Source organism: Bubalus bubalis, chromosome 2 (genome assembly GCF_019923935.1).
Source record: "Bubalus bubalis isolate 160015118507 breed Murrah chromosome 2, NDDB_SH_1, whole genome shotgun sequence".
Classification (NCBI taxonomy): domain Eukaryota; kingdom Metazoa; phylum Chordata; class Mammalia; order Artiodactyla; family Bovidae; genus Bubalus; species Bubalus bubalis.
In genome coordinates, this window is record NC_059158.1 from 321,970 (window position 1) to 342,793 (window position 20,824).

Below are 20,824 nucleotides of genomic sequence, written 5' to 3' on the forward strand. Positions count from 1 at the left end.
AATACTTTGGCCACCTGATGTGAAGAACTGACTCATTGGAAAAGACCCTGCCTGATGCTGGGAAAGATTGAAGGCGGGAGGAGAACGGGACGAGAGAGAATGAGATGATTGGATGGCATCACAGACTCGATGGACATGAGTTTGAGCAAGCTCCAGGAGTTGGTGATGGAAGGGGAAGCCTGGTGCGCTGCAGTCCATGGGGTCACAAAGAGTTGGACACGACTGAGTGACTGAACTGAACTGAATTGACTGGAGATGGAGATGATATAATTCAGTCAGCCTCAAGTGTCACTTCTGAGTTAAGCCTGTTAGAGGGTCGGCTGGCGGCAGGGGAGCATAGAGCAGCAGGGAGAGGTGCACACAGGGTTCACAGACACCACATCGCCCTCGTCAGGGAAGGAGGTGTGCTCTGACGCTCAGCAGTCTGACTGTGGATCAGACCCTGGTGGCCTCTGCTCACAGGGCTACATGCTCCACACTGGACAGAAGCAAGCAGCCCTGTTCTTCCCGGTATTTACTCCAGTGTCTGGTGCGAGCAGGGTAGGAAGCGGGAACACTGACAGTTACAGAGAGAACCTTTCATTTAGCACAAGAGTCATCTGATTTTAAGTTGTGCTTACGATGGACATTCATTCATATTATTAATAAGTCTCTACTCCAATACTTGAAAGAATAATATGAAATACTTTGAAATAACCTTCAGAGGTATTTGAAATTAATAAGACGTGTTTCTATTACCTCATTTGCATTCCTTGTATTGATTATTGAGGTTATAAGTCACCAGTGACTGAGAGCATCAACCATTACATGAGTGCACTGTGACCATGTGTTTTATATCTCACATATGAAAACAAACAACAGATAAATGTCAACCTCAGGAACAAATGTAACAATTACAATCTGAGATGCCTTACTTACCCCAGGAAAGACGATTACCAATTTATGATTAATATTAAATGAGCAACTCTTTTTCAAACCAAATTTTAAAATTCGGTAAAAAATTGTCTACTATTTTTCTGTACTGCCTACAGAAATTAACTTTTGTGCAACATTCATCCTGAAGAAGTTCTCAGAGAATTTCTTCTGTGGCATATTTTGAAAAATTCAACCACAGAAACGTGAGAAACACTGACCTATGCCCAACGGTTTCTTAAAAAATCAAATGGCATTTCTTTTATGTGCAATGTAAAATACACTGTGATTTGCTAAGTTTAATTTCTGGGCTGTTATTTAACAAGTAGAAAGCATGATGGCTGGTAACAGCAGCAGGAACACAAGTAATTATGGAATTTTCCAGGAGAAAAACGGCAGCTACACAAACACAAATATGAAAGAAGCGGAGGGAGACACGCACCGTCATCTCGACCAGGCTGGAAGCTGCTGCCCCTCTTCAGCGACGCCGTCTGCCCGAGGTGACCGGGCGTGGAGGCGCGCACCTCTGCATCGAGGTCCAGCGAGGTGCTGTGAAGGCCTGGGGGCCCTGAAAAGAGAGGCGGTGTTTCCTTGGACTCCTGGAAATTACTAGTTAATTAAATGGACTGAAATTTAGACCTTGCTCTAAATTTCCATCTTTTAAATAAGACATCAACTGAAGTAGAACTAGAAATATTTTGTCTAAATAACTTTTAAAAGTCACTCCCACCATACAGATTTGGAGGATTAATCTGTTACTCTGGCTTAGTACAGACACAAAACTTAGGTATCATTTCAGAATCAATGTCTGGCAAAACAGAGGCGGGGGATCATAAACATAAAAACAAGGATGAAAATTCATTTTTTGAAAAGCAGCTTGGCTGGGAAAGGAAGGCACAGGGTCTAGTGAGCAGACTTGCAGCAGAAAGCTCTGCTCACTCCCGTTAAGCCTCTGAATCCACGATTTCTGTTTCTGGGCTGTGGGACCTGGCTTCCCATTTCTCTTCGCGCTGCCAGCTGCCCAGCCTGGGTCCTTCCCAGCCCACACTATGAACATCCCCGAAGCTGACGTGTCACTGACAGGGCCGCGAGTGAACGCTACACTGTTTCGACAGTAAGTCAGATGTTCAAGGGCCAGTGTGCTTATCACTAGTCTCCATTTTAATTTGGAAGCTAATTTTGTCTTTTCAAATTAAATTAAGAAACAAATGTACAATCGTGTAAAACCCTGCTGAGCTGCATCTAGTACGAAAAGGGCTTAAATAAACTTGCACTGCTGACCCGCAACAGCAGCAATTTCTAACGGGACGCACCGTGCTGGGATTCACAGCACCCTGAACGTCATCTCCATACCTCCTCCTGAAGAAGGACAAAAGCGAAAGGACGACCAGACCCCCACTGCAGTCACACCTGGCACTGCTCTCTGATCCCTCTCTCCTGGATTGACTTTCTTCTGTATATCCTCTATGGCTTACAAATCTCAAAGCAAGCAAATAAAATCCTACTACAAGAGTCTGGAAGCACTGCCTCTTCTAAAGCCACTGAAGCAAGGGCGAGCAGGGAGGGCACAGCCACGCAGGACTCGGGTTGGGGGAAACACGACCAGCACTGCCCACCGGGACTTGCCTTTTCTCTTTAAATCAACACCGTGATCAACAATGTGAAAAACATTCAGGAGAGAAACTATTTTTTTAAATCTCCAAAAAATAAACTTTAGAAACTTCCTAATATATATCCTCGTTATAACAACTTTAAAATAAAACTTACGGCCTAGAGGAGCTATCCCACGTTGAAGGCCAGGAAGGGCCGCGGAGAGGAGATACCCCTCGTCCAAGGTAAGGAGCAGCGGCTGCGCTTTGCTGGAGCAGCCGTGAAGAGATACCCCATGCCCAAGGTAAGAGAAACCCAAGTAAGATGGTAGGTGTTGCAAGAGGGCATCACAGGGCAGACACATTGAAACCATACTCACAGAAAACTAGTCAATCTAATCACACTAGGACCACAGCCTGGTCTAACTCAATGAAACTAAGCCATGCCCATGGGGCAACCCAAGACGGGTGGGTCATGCTGGAGAGATCTGACAGAATGTGGTCTACTGGAGAAGGGAATGGCAAACCACTTCAGTATTCCTGCCTTGAGAACCCCATGAACCCCATGTATGAAAAGGCAAAATGACAGGATACTGAAAGAGGAACTCCCCAGGTCAGTAGGGGTCCAATATGATACTGGAGATCAGTGGAGAAATAACTCCAGAAAGAATGAAGGGATGGAGCCAAAGCAAAAACAATACCCAGCTGTGGATGTGACTGGTGATAGAAGCAAGGTCCAATGCTGTAAAGAGCAATATTGCATAGGAACCTGGAATGTCAGGTCCATGAATCAAGGCAAATTGGAAGTGGTCAAACAAGAGATGGCAAGAGTGAATGTCGACATTCTAGGAATCAGTGAACTAAAATGGACTTGAATGGGTGAATTTAACTCAGATGACCGTTATATCTACTACTGCAGGCAGGAATCCCTCAGAAGAAATGGAGAAGCCATCATGGTCAACAAAAGAGTCTGAAATGCAGTACTTGGATGCAATCTCAAAAACGACAGAATGATCTCTGTTCGTTTCCAAGGCAAACCATTCAATATCACAGTAATCCAAGTCTATGCCCCAACCAGTAACGCTGAAGAAGCTGAAGTTGAACGGTTCTATGAAGACCTACAAGACCTTTCAGAACTAACACCCAAAAAAGATGTCCTTTTCATTATAGGGGACTGGAATGCAAAAGTAGGAAGTCAAGAAACACCTGGGGTAACAGGCAAATTTGGCCTTGGAATACGGAGTGAAGCAGGGCAAAGACTAATACAGAGTTTTGCGAAGAAAATGCGCTGGTCATAGCAAACACCCTCTTCCAACAACACAAGAGAAGACTCTATACATGGACACCACCAGATGGTCAACAACGAAATGAGACTGATTATATTCTTTGCAGCCAAAGATGGAGAAGCTCTATACCGTCAGCAAAAACAAGACCAGGAGCTGACTGTGGCTCAGACCATGAACTCCTTATTACCAAATTCAGACTGAAATTGAAGAAAGTAGGGAAAACCACTAGACCATTCAGGTATGACCTAAATCAAATCCCTTATGATTATACAGCAGAAGTGAGAAATAGATTTAAGGGCCTAGATCTGATAGATAGAGTGCCTGATGAACTATGGAATGAGGTTCGTGACATTGTACAGGAGACAGGGATCAAGACCATCCCCATGGAAAAGAAATGCAAAAAAAAGCAAAATGGCTGTCTGGGGAGGTCTTACAAATAGCTGTGAAAAGAAGAGAAGCCAAAAGCAAAGGAGAAAAGGAAAGATATAAACATCTGAATGCAGAGTTCAAAAGAATAGCAAGAAAAGATAAGAAAGCCTTCCTCAGTGATCCATGCAAAGAAATAGAGGAAAACAACAGAATGGGAAAGACTAGAGATCTCTTCAAGAAAATCAGAGATACCAAGGGAACATTTCATGCAAAGATGGGCTCGATAAAGGACAGAAATGGTATGGACCTAACAGAAGCAGGAGATGTTAACCAGAGGTGGCAAGAATACACAGAAGAACTGTACAAAAAGAGCTTCATGACCCAGATAATCACGATGGTGTGATCACTGACCTAGAGCCAGACATCCTGGAATGTGAAGTCAAGCGGGCCTTAGAAAGCATCACTATGAACAAAGCTAGTGGAGGTGATGGAATTCCAGTTGAGCTATTCCAAATCCTGAAAGATGATGCTGTGAAAGTGCTGCACTCAATATGCCAGCAAACTTGGAAAACTCAGCAGTGACCACAGGATTGGAAAAGGTCAGTTTTCATTCCAATCCCAAAGAATGCTCAAACTACTGCACAATTGCACTCATCTCACATGGCAACCCACTCCAGTGTTCTTGCCTGGAGAATCCCAGGGACGGGGGAGCCTGGTGGGCTGCCGTCTCTGGGCTCACACAGAGTCTGACACAACTGAAGCGACTTAGCAGCAGCAGCACATGCCAGTAAACTAATGCTCAAAATTCTCCAAGCCAGGCTTCAGCAATACTTGAACTGTGAACTTCCTGATGTTCAAGCTGGTTTTAGAAAAGGCAGAGGAACCAGAGATCAAATTGCCAACATCCGCTGGATCATGGAAAAAGCAAGAGAGTTCCAGAAAAACATCTATTTCTGCTTTATTGACTATGCCAAAGCCTTTGACTGTGTGGATCACAATAAATTGTGGAAAATTCTGAAAGAGATGGGAATACCAGACCACCTGATCTGCCTCTTGAGAAATTTGTGTGCAGATCAGGAAGCAACAGTTAGAACTGGACATGGAACAACAGACTGGTCCCAAATAGGAAAAGGAGTTCATCAAGGCTGTATATTATCACCCTGTTTATTTAACTTATATGCAGAGTACATCACGAGAAATGCTGGACTGGAAGAAACACAAGCTGGAATCAAGATTGCCGGGAGAAATATCAATAACCTCAGATATGCAGATGACACCACCCTTATGGCAGAAAGTGAAGAGGAACTCAAAAGCCTCTTGATGAAAGTGAAAGTGGAGAGTGAAAAAGTTGGCTTAAAGCTCAACATTCAGAAAACAAAGATCATGGCATCCGGTCCCATCACTTCATGGGAAAGAGATGGGGAAATAGTGGAAACAGTGTCAGACTTTATTTTTCTGGGCTCCAAAATCACTGCAGATGGAGACTGCAGCCATGAAATTAAAAGACGCTTACTCCTTGGAAGGAAAGTTATGACCAACCTAGACAGCATATTCAAAAGCAGAGACATTACTTTGCCAACAAAGGTCCATCTAGTCAAGGCTATGGTTTTTCCTGTGATCATGTATGGATGTGAGAGTTGGAGTGTGAAGGAGGCTGAGCGCCGAAAGAATTGATGCTTTTGAACTGTGGTGTTGAAGAAGACTCTTGAGAGTCCCTTGGACTGCAAGGAGATCCAACCAGTCCATTCTGAAGGAGATGAGCCCTGGGATTTCTTTGGAGGGAATGATGCTGAAGCTGAAACTCCAGTACTTTGGCCACCTCATGCAAAGAGTTGACTCAGTGGAAAAGACTCTGATGCTGGGAGGGATTGGGGGCAGGAGGAGAAGGGGACGACAGAGGATGAGATGGCTGGATGGCATCACTGACTCGATGGACATGAGTCTGAGTGAACTCCGGGAGTTGGTGATGGACAGGGAGGCCTGGCGTGCTGTGCGATTCATGGGGTCACAAAGAGTCGGACATGACTGAGCGACTAAACTAAACTGAGAATAAAACTTATTTTATTAACGTATCTAATATACGTATAACAAGACGTTTACTGTCTTTTTAAGCACAGAGCTGTTTTTGTAGTTTTGCAGAAGACTTGAGGAATCTGTACCAAGTCTCCTAGTGCAGGCTATACCTAACCAGCTGCCCAGGAGCCACCTGAGCCTACGTTATGGAAACACTGGAATTAAATTTAGTAACCCCACTGATTGTCTAGATAAAGGTCCCAGCTGTATTTTTTAAATATCAAGAAAAAATACAGTTTAGTTATACTGCATAAATTCACAAAACTGCACATAAATTTGAAATAAAATTTATGCATGTATTTTGATGAGCTTGAGTTGAAAAATACAGCCTTTTTATATTTTAAGACAATTGGATCAAACATTTTTATTTCAGCAAGTAATTAGCTTAATAATCTGGTCAATGTCTGAAATATTTAAAAGAGGAGATAATTAGCACAGCCTCTATGCTTAATCTCCTGAGAAGGAAATGGCAACCCACTCCAGTACTCTTGACTGGGAAAATCCCATGGACAGAGAACCCTGGTAGACTACAGTCCATGGGATCGCAAAGAGTCAGACACAACTGAGCAATTGCTTGCTTGCCTGCCTATGCTTCATATTTTCCCTTTATAACAGATCCATACTGTGATGGTTCAGATCAAACCTTTCCGGTATCAGTCTACATTTCCAAAGAGAACCTGAGCCACCCAGAAGAGTCCTTCTTCCTGCCGTGTGACTGTGCACAAGAAGCCCCTGCTTCTACTACTCTAGAAGAGCTGGTCCACCTCTGCCCCACCACGTCGCTGGGAAGTCCTAATGACGCAGCAGACTGATGCTCCCTGGAGTTGCTAGATAGAGTCAGCATGTATTTTAAGACTTAAACTTGTTTTCAGAACAATGGAAAAAATGCCTTTGAAGGCTACCTTTAAAAATCCTGTTTGAGAATGTCGGTAGGGGGTTAAACCAAAGGCTTTTCCTGACAGGAAACCTGGAGATTTAGTCTCATTTTGGCCCTATTTCATAGGAATTTTAAGGGACAAACGACACTTCTTATAAGGCAGTAAAAGTTTCAGAAGAGAAGCCAAACAGTTAACTAGCCCAGGCTGGAAGAAAACAGATTCGTCCACAGGCATTTACGCTTTAAAGATGAATTCTTTAATGCCGATCTTTATTCTTGCTCTTTCCCCATCTTTGTCTCCCCTTAGAAAAGCCAAAAGATATCATGTGGGCTACAGAGGCAGGCCACGAGGAGCAGCGACGTGCTCCCGGGTGCCCAGCTGGCCGTGCTGAGGGGCCGCCCGCGGTCACCGCCTGTCTGAGTCCTGGTGTGCACCATCAGGCACCACTCAGGCTGGTCTGTGCTATGACCATAAGACTGGCATCCAGAGAAGGTGCTGCTGGAGTGTCCACAAGAATAGCACCCTGGGACCTACCTCTGCGGACAAAGCTTCATATGCAAACAACCTGTCCTAGGAAAACAACGGCTTTTACGGAGGACTTGGCTCAGCCCGGTCATGTCTGACTCTGCAACCCGACGGACTGCAGCACGCCAGGTCTCCCTGGCTCGGAAAATCTGCCACCATCTCTGCTCATGAGCTTTTCTTGAAGACCACAAGACAAATACAATTGGCATTTTTAACACAAACCACAATGTAAAACTTTTAAAAAATTATATCAGTTTCCTTAAATTAATGCATAAAAACCAGCTTTACTTACAAAGACATCTTCTCCTGTCTGAAGTATTTACACTCTACCTTTTAAAACTGTAGTTTCACATCACAAACACTGTCTCAGGCCGTAACCCTTCTGCCTGGGGTGGGTGAATCAATTTCTCTTCTTTGGTGTTCAAGTCCAAGTGCAGATGTCACAACAGAACTCACAATCCATTCTTTAGATTCAGAACCCAACAAGCCTTCGTTTTGAAAACAGGTTCCTGAGAGGACCTGAATGAAAGTGAAGAAGCTTCACAAGAAGTGAGAAATGCTGGAAGAGACGCGGACACTGCCACCACCATGCCATTAGCTCATTGTGTCCAGAAACCCATCTGATGGAACATTAGCTTCAGCAACAGAACAGAGAGGTCCGTGGAACTGTGTGCCCGACTCAGAGAAGCTGAGCAGTCATGCAGCTCCTCAGAGGCAGTTCCCTCATATGCAAAATGTGGACCCAAGTCATGTCTGAACCAGACAGTTTCCCAGGTTTCTACCAGACCCACAAAGTTGTAATTATGAGAGGATGCCAACAGAAAGTCCAAATGATACTTAGGAATCCTGCCCCGTACTGACCTCATTTCTGTTACACATAACTAGGATATCTGTAAACCGGGATTCCATCAGAACAACTGGTTGTGAATTAACAACAACAACAACAACAACAACAAAAACTATAGTTATTCCCAGCAAACTTATAACTAAAGCCAATATTTTATATAAACATCCATCTACAAACACAATAACCTCAGATATGGAGATGACACCACCCTTATGGCAGAAAGTGAAGAAGAACTAAAGAGCCTCTTGATGAAAGTGAAAGAGGACACTGAAGAAGGTGGCTTAAAGGTCAACATTCAGAAAACTAAGATCATGGCATCTGGTCCAATCACTTCATGGGAAATAGATGGGGAAACAGTGGCAACAGTGGCTGACTTTATTTTTCTGGGCTCCAAAATCACTGTGGATGGTGACTGCAGCCATGAAATTAAAAGACGCTTGCTCCTTGGAAGAAAAGTTATGACCAACCTAGACAGCATATTACAGATCAGAGACACTACTATGCCAACAAAGGTCCGTCTAGTCAAGGCAATGGTTTTTCCAGCAGTCATGTATGGATGTGAGAGTTGGACTATAAAGAAAGCTGAGCGCTGAAGAACTGATGCTTTTGAACTGTGGTGTTGGAGAAGACTCTTGAGAGTCCCTTGGACTGCAAGGAGGTCCAACCAGTCCATCCTAAAGGAGATTAGTCCTGGGTGTTCATTGGAGGGACTGATGTTGAAGCTGAAACTCCAATACTTTGGCCACCTGATGCGGAGAGCTGACTCATTTGAAAAGACCCTGATGCTGGGAAAGATTGAAGGCAGGAGGAGAAGGGGACGACAGAGGGTGAGATGGCTGGATGGCATCACAGACACAATGGACATGGGTCTGGGTGGACTCCTGGAGCTGGTGATGGACAGAGAGGCCTGGAGTGCTGCGGTTCGTGGGGTTGCAAAGAGTTGGCCACGACTGAGCGACTGAACTGAACTGAACCATACACACATGCCTTCACTACATCATTACATACCTGCACACAGCAGACAGGAGCACAGTACAGAGCTAACGTGTCCAGGGACAGACACACTGATGACGACAACCAGGAAAGCATCTAGGGGCCAGCTGGCCACAGTGGACGCTATGTCACCAATGGCTAATTCTTGTAAGAGATACAAGTTCTGTCTCCATCTGCGTGACGCCTCTGCACTGCCATCATCTGCCTTTGCACTGACCATCGATTAAAAAGTTACAGTATCTATGTACTTCAAGAGCTCAGATCAGATCAGATCAGATCAGTCGCTCAGTCGTGTCCGACTCTTTGCGACCCCATGAATCGCAGCACGCCAGGCCTCCCTGTCCATCACCAACTCCCGGAGTTCACTGAGACTCACGTCCATCGAGTCAGTGATGCCATCCAGCCATCTCATCCTCTGTCGTCCCCTTCTCCTCCTGCCCCCAATCCCTCCCAGCATCAGGGTATTTTCCAATGAATCAACTCTTCACATGAGGTGGCCAAAGTACTGGAGTTTCAGCTTCAGCATCATTCCCTCCAAAGAAATCCCAGGGCTCATCTCCTTCAGAATGGACTGGTTGGATCTCCTTGCAGTCCAAGGGACTCTCAAGAGTCTTCTTCAACACCACAGTTCAAAAGCATCAATTCTTCAGTGCTCAGCCTTCTTCACAGTCCAACTCTCACATCCATACATGACCACAGGAAAAACCATAGCCTTGACTAGACGGACCTTTGTTGGCAAAGTAATGTCTCTGCTTTTGAATATGCTGTCTAGGTTGGTCATAACTTTCCTTCCAAGGAGTAAGCGTCTTTTAATTTCATGGCTGCAGTCACCATCTGCAGTGATTTTGGAGCCCAGAAAAATAAAGTCTGACACTGTTTCCCCATCTATTTCCCATGAAGTGGTGGGACCAGATGCCATGATCTTTGTTTTCTGAATGTTGAGCTTTAAGCCAACTTTTTCAGTCTCCACTTTCACTTTCATCAAGAGGCTTTTGAGTTCCTCTTTACTTTCTGCCAAAAGGGTGGTGTCATCTGCGTATCTGAGGTTATTGATATTTCTCCCGGCAATCTTGATTCCAGCTTGTGTTTCTTCCAGTCCAGCATTTCTCATGATGTACTCTGCATATAAGTTAAATAAACAGGGTGACAATATCAGCCTTGATGAACTCCTTTTCCTATTTGGGACCAGTCTGTTGTTCCATGTCCAGTTCTAACTGTTGCTTCCTGATCTGCACACAAATTTCTCAAGAGGCAGATCAGGTGGTCTGGTATTCCCATCTCTTTCAGAATTTTCCACAGTTTATTGTGATCCACACAGTCAAAGGCTTTGGCATAGTCAATAAAGCAGAAATAGATGGTTTTCTGGAACTCTCTTGCTTTTTCCATGATCCAAGCAGATGTTGGCAATTTGATCTCTGGTTCCTCTGCCTTTTCTAAAACCAGCTTGAACATCAGGAAGTTCACAGTTCAAGTATTGCTGAAGCCTGGCTTGGAGAATTTTGAGCATTACTTTACTAGCGTGTGAGATGAGTGCAATTGTGCGGTAGTTTGAGCATTCTTTGGCATTGCCTTTCTTTGGGATTGGAATGAAAACTGACCTTTTCCAGTCCTGTGGCCACTGCTGAGTTTTCCAAATTTGCTGGCATATTGAGTGCAGCACTTTCACAGCATCATCTTTCAGGATTTGGAATAGCTCAACTGGAATTCCATCACCTCCACTAGCTTTGTTCGTAGTGATGCTTTCTAAGGTCCGCTTGACTTCACATTCCAGGATGTCTGGCTCTAGGTCAGTGATCACACCATCGTGATTATCTGAGTCGTGAAGATCTTTTTTGTACAGTTCTTCTGTGTATTCTTGCCATCTCTTCTTAATATTTTCTGCTTCTGTTAGGTCCATACCATTTCTGTCCTTTATTGAGCTCAACTTTGCATGAAATGTTCCTTTGGTATCTCTGATTTTCTTGAAGAGATCTCTAGTCTTTCCCATTCTGTTGTTTTCCTCTATTTCTTTGCATTGATTGCTGAAGAAGGCTTTCTTATCTCTTCTTGCCATTCTTTGGAACTCTGCATTCAGATGTTTATATCTTTCCTTTTCTCCTTTGCTTTTGGCTTCTCTTCTTTTCACAGCTATTTGTAAGACCTCCCCAGACAGCCATTTTGCTTTTTTGCCTTTCTTTTCTATGGGAATGGTCTTGATCCCTGTCTCCTGTACAATGTCACGAACCTCATTCCATAGTTCATCAGGCACTCTATCTATCAGATCTAGGCCCTTAAATCTATTTCTCACTTCCGCTGTATAATCATAAGGGATTTGATTTAGGTCATACCTGAATGGTCTAGTGGTTTTCCCTACTTTCTTCAATTTCAGTCTGAATTTGGTAATAAGGAGTTCATGGTCTGAGCCACAGTCAGCTCCTGGTCTTGTTTTTGCTGACAGTATAGAGCTTCTCCATCTTTGGCTGCAAAGAATATAATCAATCTGATTTCGTTGTTGACCATCTGGTGATGTCCATGTATAGAGTCTTCTCTTCTGTTGTTGGAAGAGGGTGTTTGTTATGACCAGTGCATTTTCTTGGCAAAACTCTATTAGTCTTTGCCCTGCTTCACTCCGTATTCCAAGGCCAAATTTGCCTGTTACCCCAGGTGTTTCTTGACTTCCTACTTTTGCATTCCAGTCCCCTATAATGAAAAGGACATCTTTTTTGGGTGTTAGTTCTAAAAGGTCTTGTAGGTCTTCATAGAACCGTTCAACTTCAGCTTCTTCAGCGTTACTGGTTGGGGCATAGACTTGGATTACTGTGATATTGAATGGTTTGCCTTGGAAACGAACAGAGATCATTCTGTCGTTTTTGAGATTGCATCCAAGTACTGCATTTTGGACTCTTGTTGACCATGATGGCCACTCCATTTCTTCTGAGGGATTCCTGCCGGAAACTGCTTTTGAAATTGACAGTTAACTGAATGCTTGATATCAAGTAAGTACTGATAACACTTCAGGTAATGATAATAGCTTTCAAGAAGTTCAAGTGATATAGTTTTCACAAAGCATGTTTATCTTTGAAAATTACATATTGAAATAACTATAAATGAAATGAAGTGACCTGCTTCAAAAATAATTCAGGGTGAGGGAGGAGCTGTAGGTAAAATGAGACTGGCTGTGAGCAGGTAACTGTCTAAACTGGGCAGACACAGAAGAGGTCATGGGATCACCCTTGGTGCTCCTAAATAGGTTTGGAATTCTCCAAAATAATATACTCCTTCTGATGTGAGCTCAAAGAATATACCAGCTTTGCAATTAAAAAGCATGGACTTGTTAGGTCTATATTGTTTGTGTTAGCTGTGTTGCTGACAACAGGTGGGTATATGCGGCTCAGGATGTTCTTCTGAATGTCAAAGGATGGTTAAGATCATAATCTATAAACATCTGGCTAATGGATTTAAGAAACTTACACTGTATTGCCATGAAATTTATGGAGTAAGTTCAAAGAGCTATAAACTGTTATGTTGCACTTTTCAATCAAAAAGACCAACTTATGGAAATAAGTTTACGTAAACCTCATCACTAACAAGAGGTTCTAGTCAATGCACACTCCTTCAACCATGCCGCCAGCAAGGAACAACCTCTACAACAGGCTTGGTCAGAGTAAATAAAAAGGCAGGTCTCCAGTCACACAGAAGCGAATGTCCTTTTTCCCAGAGATGCTGCCTCTCGGCAGTGGTGGGTGAGTAAGTTTAGCAGTACGAAGCATCCAGATGACAAGGAAGGACTCCACCAGGTAAGGGTGCATCTCCATTTACCTCCAAGAAGGACCCAGACTTTAGTGATGGGATATTGAGTATCAGAGCTTTCAGGTATGGATGTAATAAGCATGAAATTTCCTGTGTGGTCTTTATAAATTAGACACGTTTTCCAGAAATTTGAATATTTTCAAAACTAAACGTGCAGTCGGATTGTTTCTTACAAGCCTGAGCAGGGAAACCTTCTGACAGACCACAGCCCTGTCTGTACTCCGGGCCATCTGACCACCTTTCAGCGGCCTTTCCCTGGAAAACCACACTCCTCCTTGAGGCTCAGTGGCAACAGCACCTCCTCCAGGAACATTCCGGGGCCTCCGGTTAACCAGGCTGAGGCAGAGTTCTGTACCCACTTCGGAATACCTCTCACAATTATACTTACGTGACAAATAAACACCTATGTGATTTTTTAAACCACTTCTCTCTCACCAAGGACAAGCTCCAAGAGGCTGGAGACCACCTGGGTCCGCTCAGCACAGTACTTCAGTCCTGAGCACGCACCCACCACACTGCCTGCCAACCCTGCTGCACCACCACCTGGAAGCTTTAAAGCCACTGGTGTGTGAACGCCACCAGGAGAGAGTCTAACACAATGGGAGGGGAGGGGAGGAGGCTGGGGAGTGACAGTCTTCAGAAACACCAGGGGACTGTGTCAGGCAGCCCCGGGCGAGAGCCTGCCCAACTGAGCAGACTCCGAGCACAAGAAACTGAGGCCTCCAGAAATCCACATCGACCTCAGACTGTGTGTGTTGTTTATGTTTTCACTTGTTAAAACTTGTTAAAATAATTAATGACACAACAGGAATTTGGATATGGCATCAGGAAAGAGATATTTGGGTTTTCCTAAACATTAAGAATAGAAAAAAACTGATTCGCAGCTAGAGAACAGTCAAATCCAAGCCAGCTCACCCACGACAGGCTGTCACAAACGCCCGCGGCCTCCCTTCTGCGCCAGCCTCGCTCCCACACTGCCTCACTCTCCTCCCAAACCCAGCGTCACCGAGAGGGGAGGGCAGGGCCCATGTCTGCGCCCCTGGACTTGGCTCAGGGCCTCGTGTGCAGAAGAGCTCAACAGGCAGCTGATGGAGTGACGAGTGCACGTTTCTGCTGACGGACACAGGTACCATCCCTACACGCCGTGTCACTTCCGCTGGAGTTACTGTCCACTGCCCAAAGCTCTGTCCATGCGGCCAGTCCGCACGAGACAGGCATGCTGAGGCTTACCCCACGCCTCTCAGTCCCTGGCTCAGGGAGGGTGCTCACGGTGGGGGTTGGGGTGGGCAGGGTGGCACAGGCACAGGCATGGGGAGCATGAGCCCCTCCTCAGCCAAGTGCCCCCAGAGCATGTTGAGTGACCAGGGTAGGGCCTTGCCTTTGAGGTCCCGCACGCAGCCCTCCCGGCAGCCGTGCATGAGCTGGAGGATCCACCGGTGCTGGGCCCCGATGCACTGCCACGCAGGGTCGCCAGGCGCGTGGAGGTCGGACAGGTACCTGAAACAGCAAGGCAACGGCTGACCGAGTCAGCTTCTGCTGCACAGCCATAAGGTCAAAACGAAAGCTAGCGTATCTTAAGGTCACAGCTTTTAAGGATACTTAAAACTCTGTCAACTAGTAAAGCGTTCATCAATACTTACTCTTTAATATTCAGTTCTAAATTTAACATATTTAAACTTCTTTGCATGAAATTAACAATAAAAGTGCATTTTAAAACGCTAGGACTTTATAAAAAGACAACCAAGATGACAGAGACAGCGTGCAGTGTCCTGATCAGAATGTGCCTGCTTAGCTCTCGGCCACACAGGAAACGCCAGCAGAGTCTCCGCCAGACGACCGTCTTCTCTGGTCTGAAACTCACGGCCACCAGATGGCAGTGCGACCCTGCTTTCTCTATGCTCCGAACAGGGCAGCTGAGACTTGGGACCACATCACAGAGGTCTGGTGACAGCAAACACTGATCTGTAAGCCTAAATTCTGTTTCGTGAGAAGATATTCCTCAAAATATACAGTAGAGGTGGGCATTTTTCTTGGTTTTAAAATAGGTTGAAAAATATTTAAAGTCTTATTTGTCTGTGAAAATTTCCAACCCAGATAGACAACTGAAGTAGATTTCTGCTGAAACATTGACAAATATTATTCAAAACTTAGCCCTCATGAAATACGTAAATATAACAACTTAAAGAAATTAAATCAACTCCAAAAGCTGGACTTGCTGTCTTAAAATGACTACAAGCCGTAAGCTGGCTACTGCCTTGGGGCTGCAGCTTCGCCTAGCAACCACCGTCACCAGCGGTGACACGCGTGGCCTCCCGCGGGGACACCACTGGGCGTCTCTCCCGGGCCCTCCAGCACCAGCACTTCCTTACTCGGGCTTCTCAGCCAGCAGCTAACCAGAGGAGAAGCAAGTCAGTGATAAACAAGACCTGCGTTCGAGAACAACCCCCGCCCCGCTCCAGGACGAACCGGGCGGTGGTTTTCCAGGAGGGGGCGCGATCCTGGCCCCACTCCCAGGGGCCTGGAGCCCACTGTGCTGAGCCTGTGGACTGTCTGCCGGAGCTTCGCCTCAGGCAGGAGAAGCTGTGTGCGCCCCCAGGGCTCCTGCAGCACCTCCTCCTGACGCCTGGGCTCACGCAGCACCCTTGGAGCCACACCAGCAGTAAACGCAGCAGCCCCCGCCCCGCGCCCGCCTTCCCCTCTGACGCACGCACGGAGCAGCACGGCTAGGCAATCAAGACGTCCCTCTGCTCAGCAGCCCCTCAAACTGTAAGGCTCTTCAGTCCTTCCAAAATTTAAGAATAATCCTCTTTCTACCATCTTGTTAATGGGTATTACACAAAAAAGTTTTATAAAGAAAGATACATTTGTTGTCTCAGAAACTCTACAGTGTTTCAGTTCAAAAGTACAACTTGTGTTAAGGCTTTCCCCTGGTTAAATGACTTAATCCAGTAACTTTCTTTTCTTTTAGGATGTAGATTAAAGACTGTAAACTACATTTCAAAAATCTTGGCTTAGAATACAGTATAGATTATTGCTACTTCCTTTTAAACTTCATTACCAAAGAATACTTTTTAAAAAGGCTTTTTAGTGGGGAAAAGGTAAGGAATGTTAATTATGGTGAGCATAGACTCAAATTCTAAAATTTATGAGTTAGAGCTGTTAGGCGTACTTAGACATGATTTTTAACAATGACCAAGGAGAGAATCACACTGATATGCAAAGAAGTATTGCTACAGGGTACTCTGCTTCTTGATCAAGCTGCTAGCAGCAGCAGAGTAGGGAGAGAGGAAATTGTGAGAATGCCTCGAACCAGAGTCAGCACTGAACAACCGCACGGCAACAGGGGAGAGCCCCATGCTCACGCCGTGCACAGCTCCCAGTGTGTGGGGCTCAGACGCGCAGCCCTGCTGGCGATAAAGTTGAGGGGGGGGCAGCCTGTGAGCACCCTGGTGCTCACAGGGTGGCTCATCATAGATTCCAAACTCCAACAGATGTTTGGCCTGGTTGTGATGTTTTTCCTATTCTTTAATAACTAAATCCTTAATTTAAAAAGGATGATAAATTGCTCCATGTAGTCTCAAAGTGTCAAAAATAAAGATTAAAAAGTAAATAAATTACTTGACATTTTCAGTGACATTCTTGTTCTTTTCCCTTTGAAAGGACAGGGAATAAAGCAATAGGCCATTTAAAAGAACCTTTTTTAATATTACTATCTTTTAAATGGTATCCAGTAGGTTAACCGGTCATGGGAACTGTGCATGAGTTATCCACACAACAGCAATTCACTACATAAAGAAATCCTGCACTTGATAAGGTTTAACATCATTTTCCTACCAGGAGATGTAACAGAATAACTGTAATTATTAGTGAAGCAGCATGGCAGAACACAGACAAGACGCTAAACAGCTTTGTATCCTAGATGACAGATTAACCTTCCTGGAACTCTGTTACTTTACAGGTTAAAAAAAAAAAAAAGCAGTTGGATAACAACACACAGTTAATTAGCAGCATTAAATTTCTATGATTCTACAAGCCAGAAAAATTTCTGTGTGTGCTTTCTTCTGGGGACACTTAGAGAAAAGCACAGACAGGCTGTGAAGGCAGACAGCCAGAGGCCCCCACCTGTGTAGCAAGTGTGACCAGGTGCCACGCGGCGACCGCGTGGCTTGTTGGGGGGCAGCCGGCACCCCAGCTCCCCACGCCTGCCCACGTTAAAACTCCCTCCCTCTTGAGCAACATGGTTCCCACCACACTATGGGGTCCACGTTTCTGCTGCTACTGCCGTCCTTTCCAAGTCAGCATCCCCACCTCCTTTTCAAGCCTGGAAGCTTTCAGAACCCTCAGCTGTTGAGCCCTGCCCCACCTGCAGCACTGGAGCCCCGTGGGACAGCGCCACCCTCGAAGCCGGTCAGGGAGCAGTCCCCCAGCCAGGCTAGATCCTGTGGACAGGAGAAGGGCAACAAGGCTGCTTTCCCTTCACCCAAACTGGCAGGATTCTCTTGCCTTTAAAGGGTGACTACTCCCCAGTCTCTGAGTACACACAAGACCTGGTGTCCTACAGGGGTCCCCACACTTCTGCTGTCTGTCTTCCCTTCTGCCGTCTCATCGCTCTCCCAGTCTCCCCGAGTCTCTGTAAGAGCAACAGGACGTGTCCAGCATCACCCAGATACACGTGATTCGTTAAAACTCTCGCAGAAGGTTTACCTTATATAACGTTTCTGGTCATGTAAAGTTGATGGTGTCTCAAGCAACTTCTCCAGAAGTAATTCTCTTAAAGCTTCAATCCGTGTTTCTACTTCAGCATAATCTAAAAAGGAAATAATTACATGATTTACAGAATGAAAGTTTAAAATCAAAGTATGGAAAGCAGACTGGCTGTGCGGGATGGAGGGGCTGTCTGAGAAGAGGCAGGAGGGGAACTTCCCCAGAGATGAAAACATTCTCTCCAGGGTTCGGGTTACAGGGTGTGTGTACCTGTCAAACTCACTGGTGTGCAGTGTGAGAGCCTATGCATGCACGCACGCGCACACACACACACACACACACACAGTAAATTTATCACAATAAAAATAAATTTTTCTGGGTCCTTTTGGATTTCTTTACAAATTTAATCAAGTCCTATGATAGTTTTCCCAGTTAATAAGGCATTTTAGGCTTTATTTTCTGTAACTCTACCATAGAGATAATTTCAAAATTTGCTTAAAGTAGGGTCAGAATTCATAAATATATTATTAGTCTTTCTAAAGAGGGAAGAATAAAATGTAGATTTCCAATTCTGTAAAATACCTGTAACAATTCTTTCCAGTAAAAAAGACCTAAGTAGCATCACAATTATCAAGCATCAAAGGATGTCCACCCACCCTGTAGTTCTCTCTCCAGGTCACTAAGAAACTCCATTAAGCTACTTCTGAAGTACCCATCTTACACTTGAAAAAAGGCACCATATAAACAAAAGCTAAAATGCATGTTAACATTCTTTGCAAAATACATTTCACAATTTTCCTATAAAAGCAAAGTAGAAAATCTTAAAGTAATAAATCTTACATTTCTTGAAAACTTGCACCTCTGTTTTCCCAAAAAGTGACTTGGCCTTTTCATAATCATTAATAACCACATCATAATCACCCTTTAAAATAAAGAAACATTTTGGAGATTGTCAGTAAAGTTTAATTAATATGGTTAAGATAAAAAACATCTTAACAACTCTTTAAAATGTAGGACGTCTGCGCCCACAGGCACATAAACAGGCACCGTACCTTTTGGATGTTCCTTTCAATATTTAGAGGGAGGTTGAAAAGAAACTTGAATCGCTGGAGCACATTGAGTGCATTTCTAGTGGAATCTGCCTTGTCCTTTCGACCTAAGACTTCTTGAAATAATGTATCTGCAGTGTTACTTGCTCCTGTTTTAAAAGGAGAAACAGAAATTTAGATAAAAACTAATTTTAGTCATAAAACGTGCAACTGGACAAAAGAAAATGTTAGACTGCTATTATACTTGATATTATAACTCAGCAGACTTTTCTAAAAGTCAATTATATTGGAGTTTTTTTTTTTAATTTTTTTTACAGTTTGCTAAAGCACAATTTCCATCTTGCTTGCTAAGTCTTTTCATATGTGTATACCAATTAATGGTATCCAATTAAGAATAACCATACTTACCAGGCCCAAATAAATTCTCTGATGTGAATCTACATTTATTTTAGCTTCTTTTAAGTTTTACAGCATTATGGACCCTTAGGTTATTTCATTAATTCAGATAATAGGTTAAAATACACACACATACATGATGTGTGCACACACAAGTACACTAGTTAAATTCTCTGGATTCAGTATCTATATATTCATAGTAATTAAAAAAAAAAAGGAAGAAAAATTTTTCAGAAAAGTTATTCAAAAGAAGTATTTTAGACCTAACCCTATTTCTATGTAAGATTATCTATGCAGCAGGCAGAAAAACTACATAAGCAATTTAAAATATCAAATGTTAACACACTATCATTAATGAACATTTCTTAAATCAGCTTAGCATTTCTTAAAATGATACACAAACTGGACATTTTATATTTACATATATACATATGTATTTTTTTACCTTAAAGGCCTCAAATTATATGAATCACTAACTAAAGTTTATCTAAAACAAAATTTACTGTATATAAAAATACTTAAGCTTTTTCAACTTGTGAATTATTTTTAATTTGTCACAAGGAAAGGGGAGAAAAAGGATAAACTCTTTTTGGCTGTTTGATCACTGTTCATATAAAGTTTCTACATTATCTGGTCTAGTGACTATACTTTAAGCAAAGATGAAAAAAATGACCTCAGTCTCGCTGGGTGGCTGGCATGCCGCTTTCTCCAGTCCACACTGTGGGTGGCCTGAGCGTGTTAAAAGTCATCTTTGTAACATAATTGTTTTATCTAAATAATGTTTAAATTCTGCTGAAATTTTAAAGGCCTGAGATAAAAACTCTGTTTTGTCAGTATAGCTCTTTTCACCACATTATTTAACGTACAATGCTAAATGTCTACTCTGAGAAAAATATACATATTCTCTTATTGCCACCAAATCACATAATGAAGAGTAAATGAATATTGGAAATCTGATTAAGGTTAAAAGTATTTTTCTTGGAATGCTTATTATCAAGCATTTATCATTTAGAAACACATGTCATGAATTGAGGCTTCATAAATGAACAGATTCCTGAATGAGGATTGAATATTTTTAAAGGCTGATTACTTAGGTGTGTGCTGTCAATGTTAAATCCTCAAGCACTTTCTCTACAATGAAGGAGTACAAAACATCAAAATTAGATTTTTTTCATCTTGAAGACAATAAAACAATACTAACATAATTTTAAACACTCCTAAAAAGCATGAAAACAAGTACAGGTAGAAAATCCACTTCAAATTAAATAATATAAATATTTAATACAGAAATCGCAGAGGCAGAAATTATAAGCTATCAAATTATAATTATACAGAAATATATACAAAATTTTAATTTACACACAAACTTTAAGTTATGAAATTATAATTTTAATTTATAAAACACTTTGCCCAT

At 43.4% G+C, this 20,824-nt stretch overlaps 1 protein-coding gene across 11 annotated transcripts in view; it reads right to left on the reverse strand.

Moving 5' to 3' along the window:
* Window positions 1-20,824, reverse strand: part of EXOC2 (exocyst complex component 2) — a 127,337-nt gene that overhangs the window by 59,222 nt on the left and 47,291 nt on the right. For 10 of the 11 annotated variants that reach the window (XM_025264723.3, XM_025264719.3, XM_025264726.3 and 7 more), the window contains 5 exons: window positions 19,018-19,163; window positions 18,806-18,887; window positions 17,966-18,068; window positions 14,640-14,758; window positions 1,355-1,480 (listed from right to left, as the gene is read on the reverse strand). In XM_025264723.3, the coding sequence (XP_025120508.1) occupies window positions 1,355-1,480; window positions 14,640-14,758; window positions 17,966-18,068; window positions 18,806-18,887; window positions 19,018-19,163 (576 nt within the window). The remainder of the gene's footprint in view (window positions 1-1,354; window positions 1,481-14,639; window positions 14,759-17,965; window positions 18,069-18,805; window positions 18,888-19,017; window positions 19,164-20,824) is intronic. The other variant, XM_006077084.4, reaches the window with a different exon arrangement.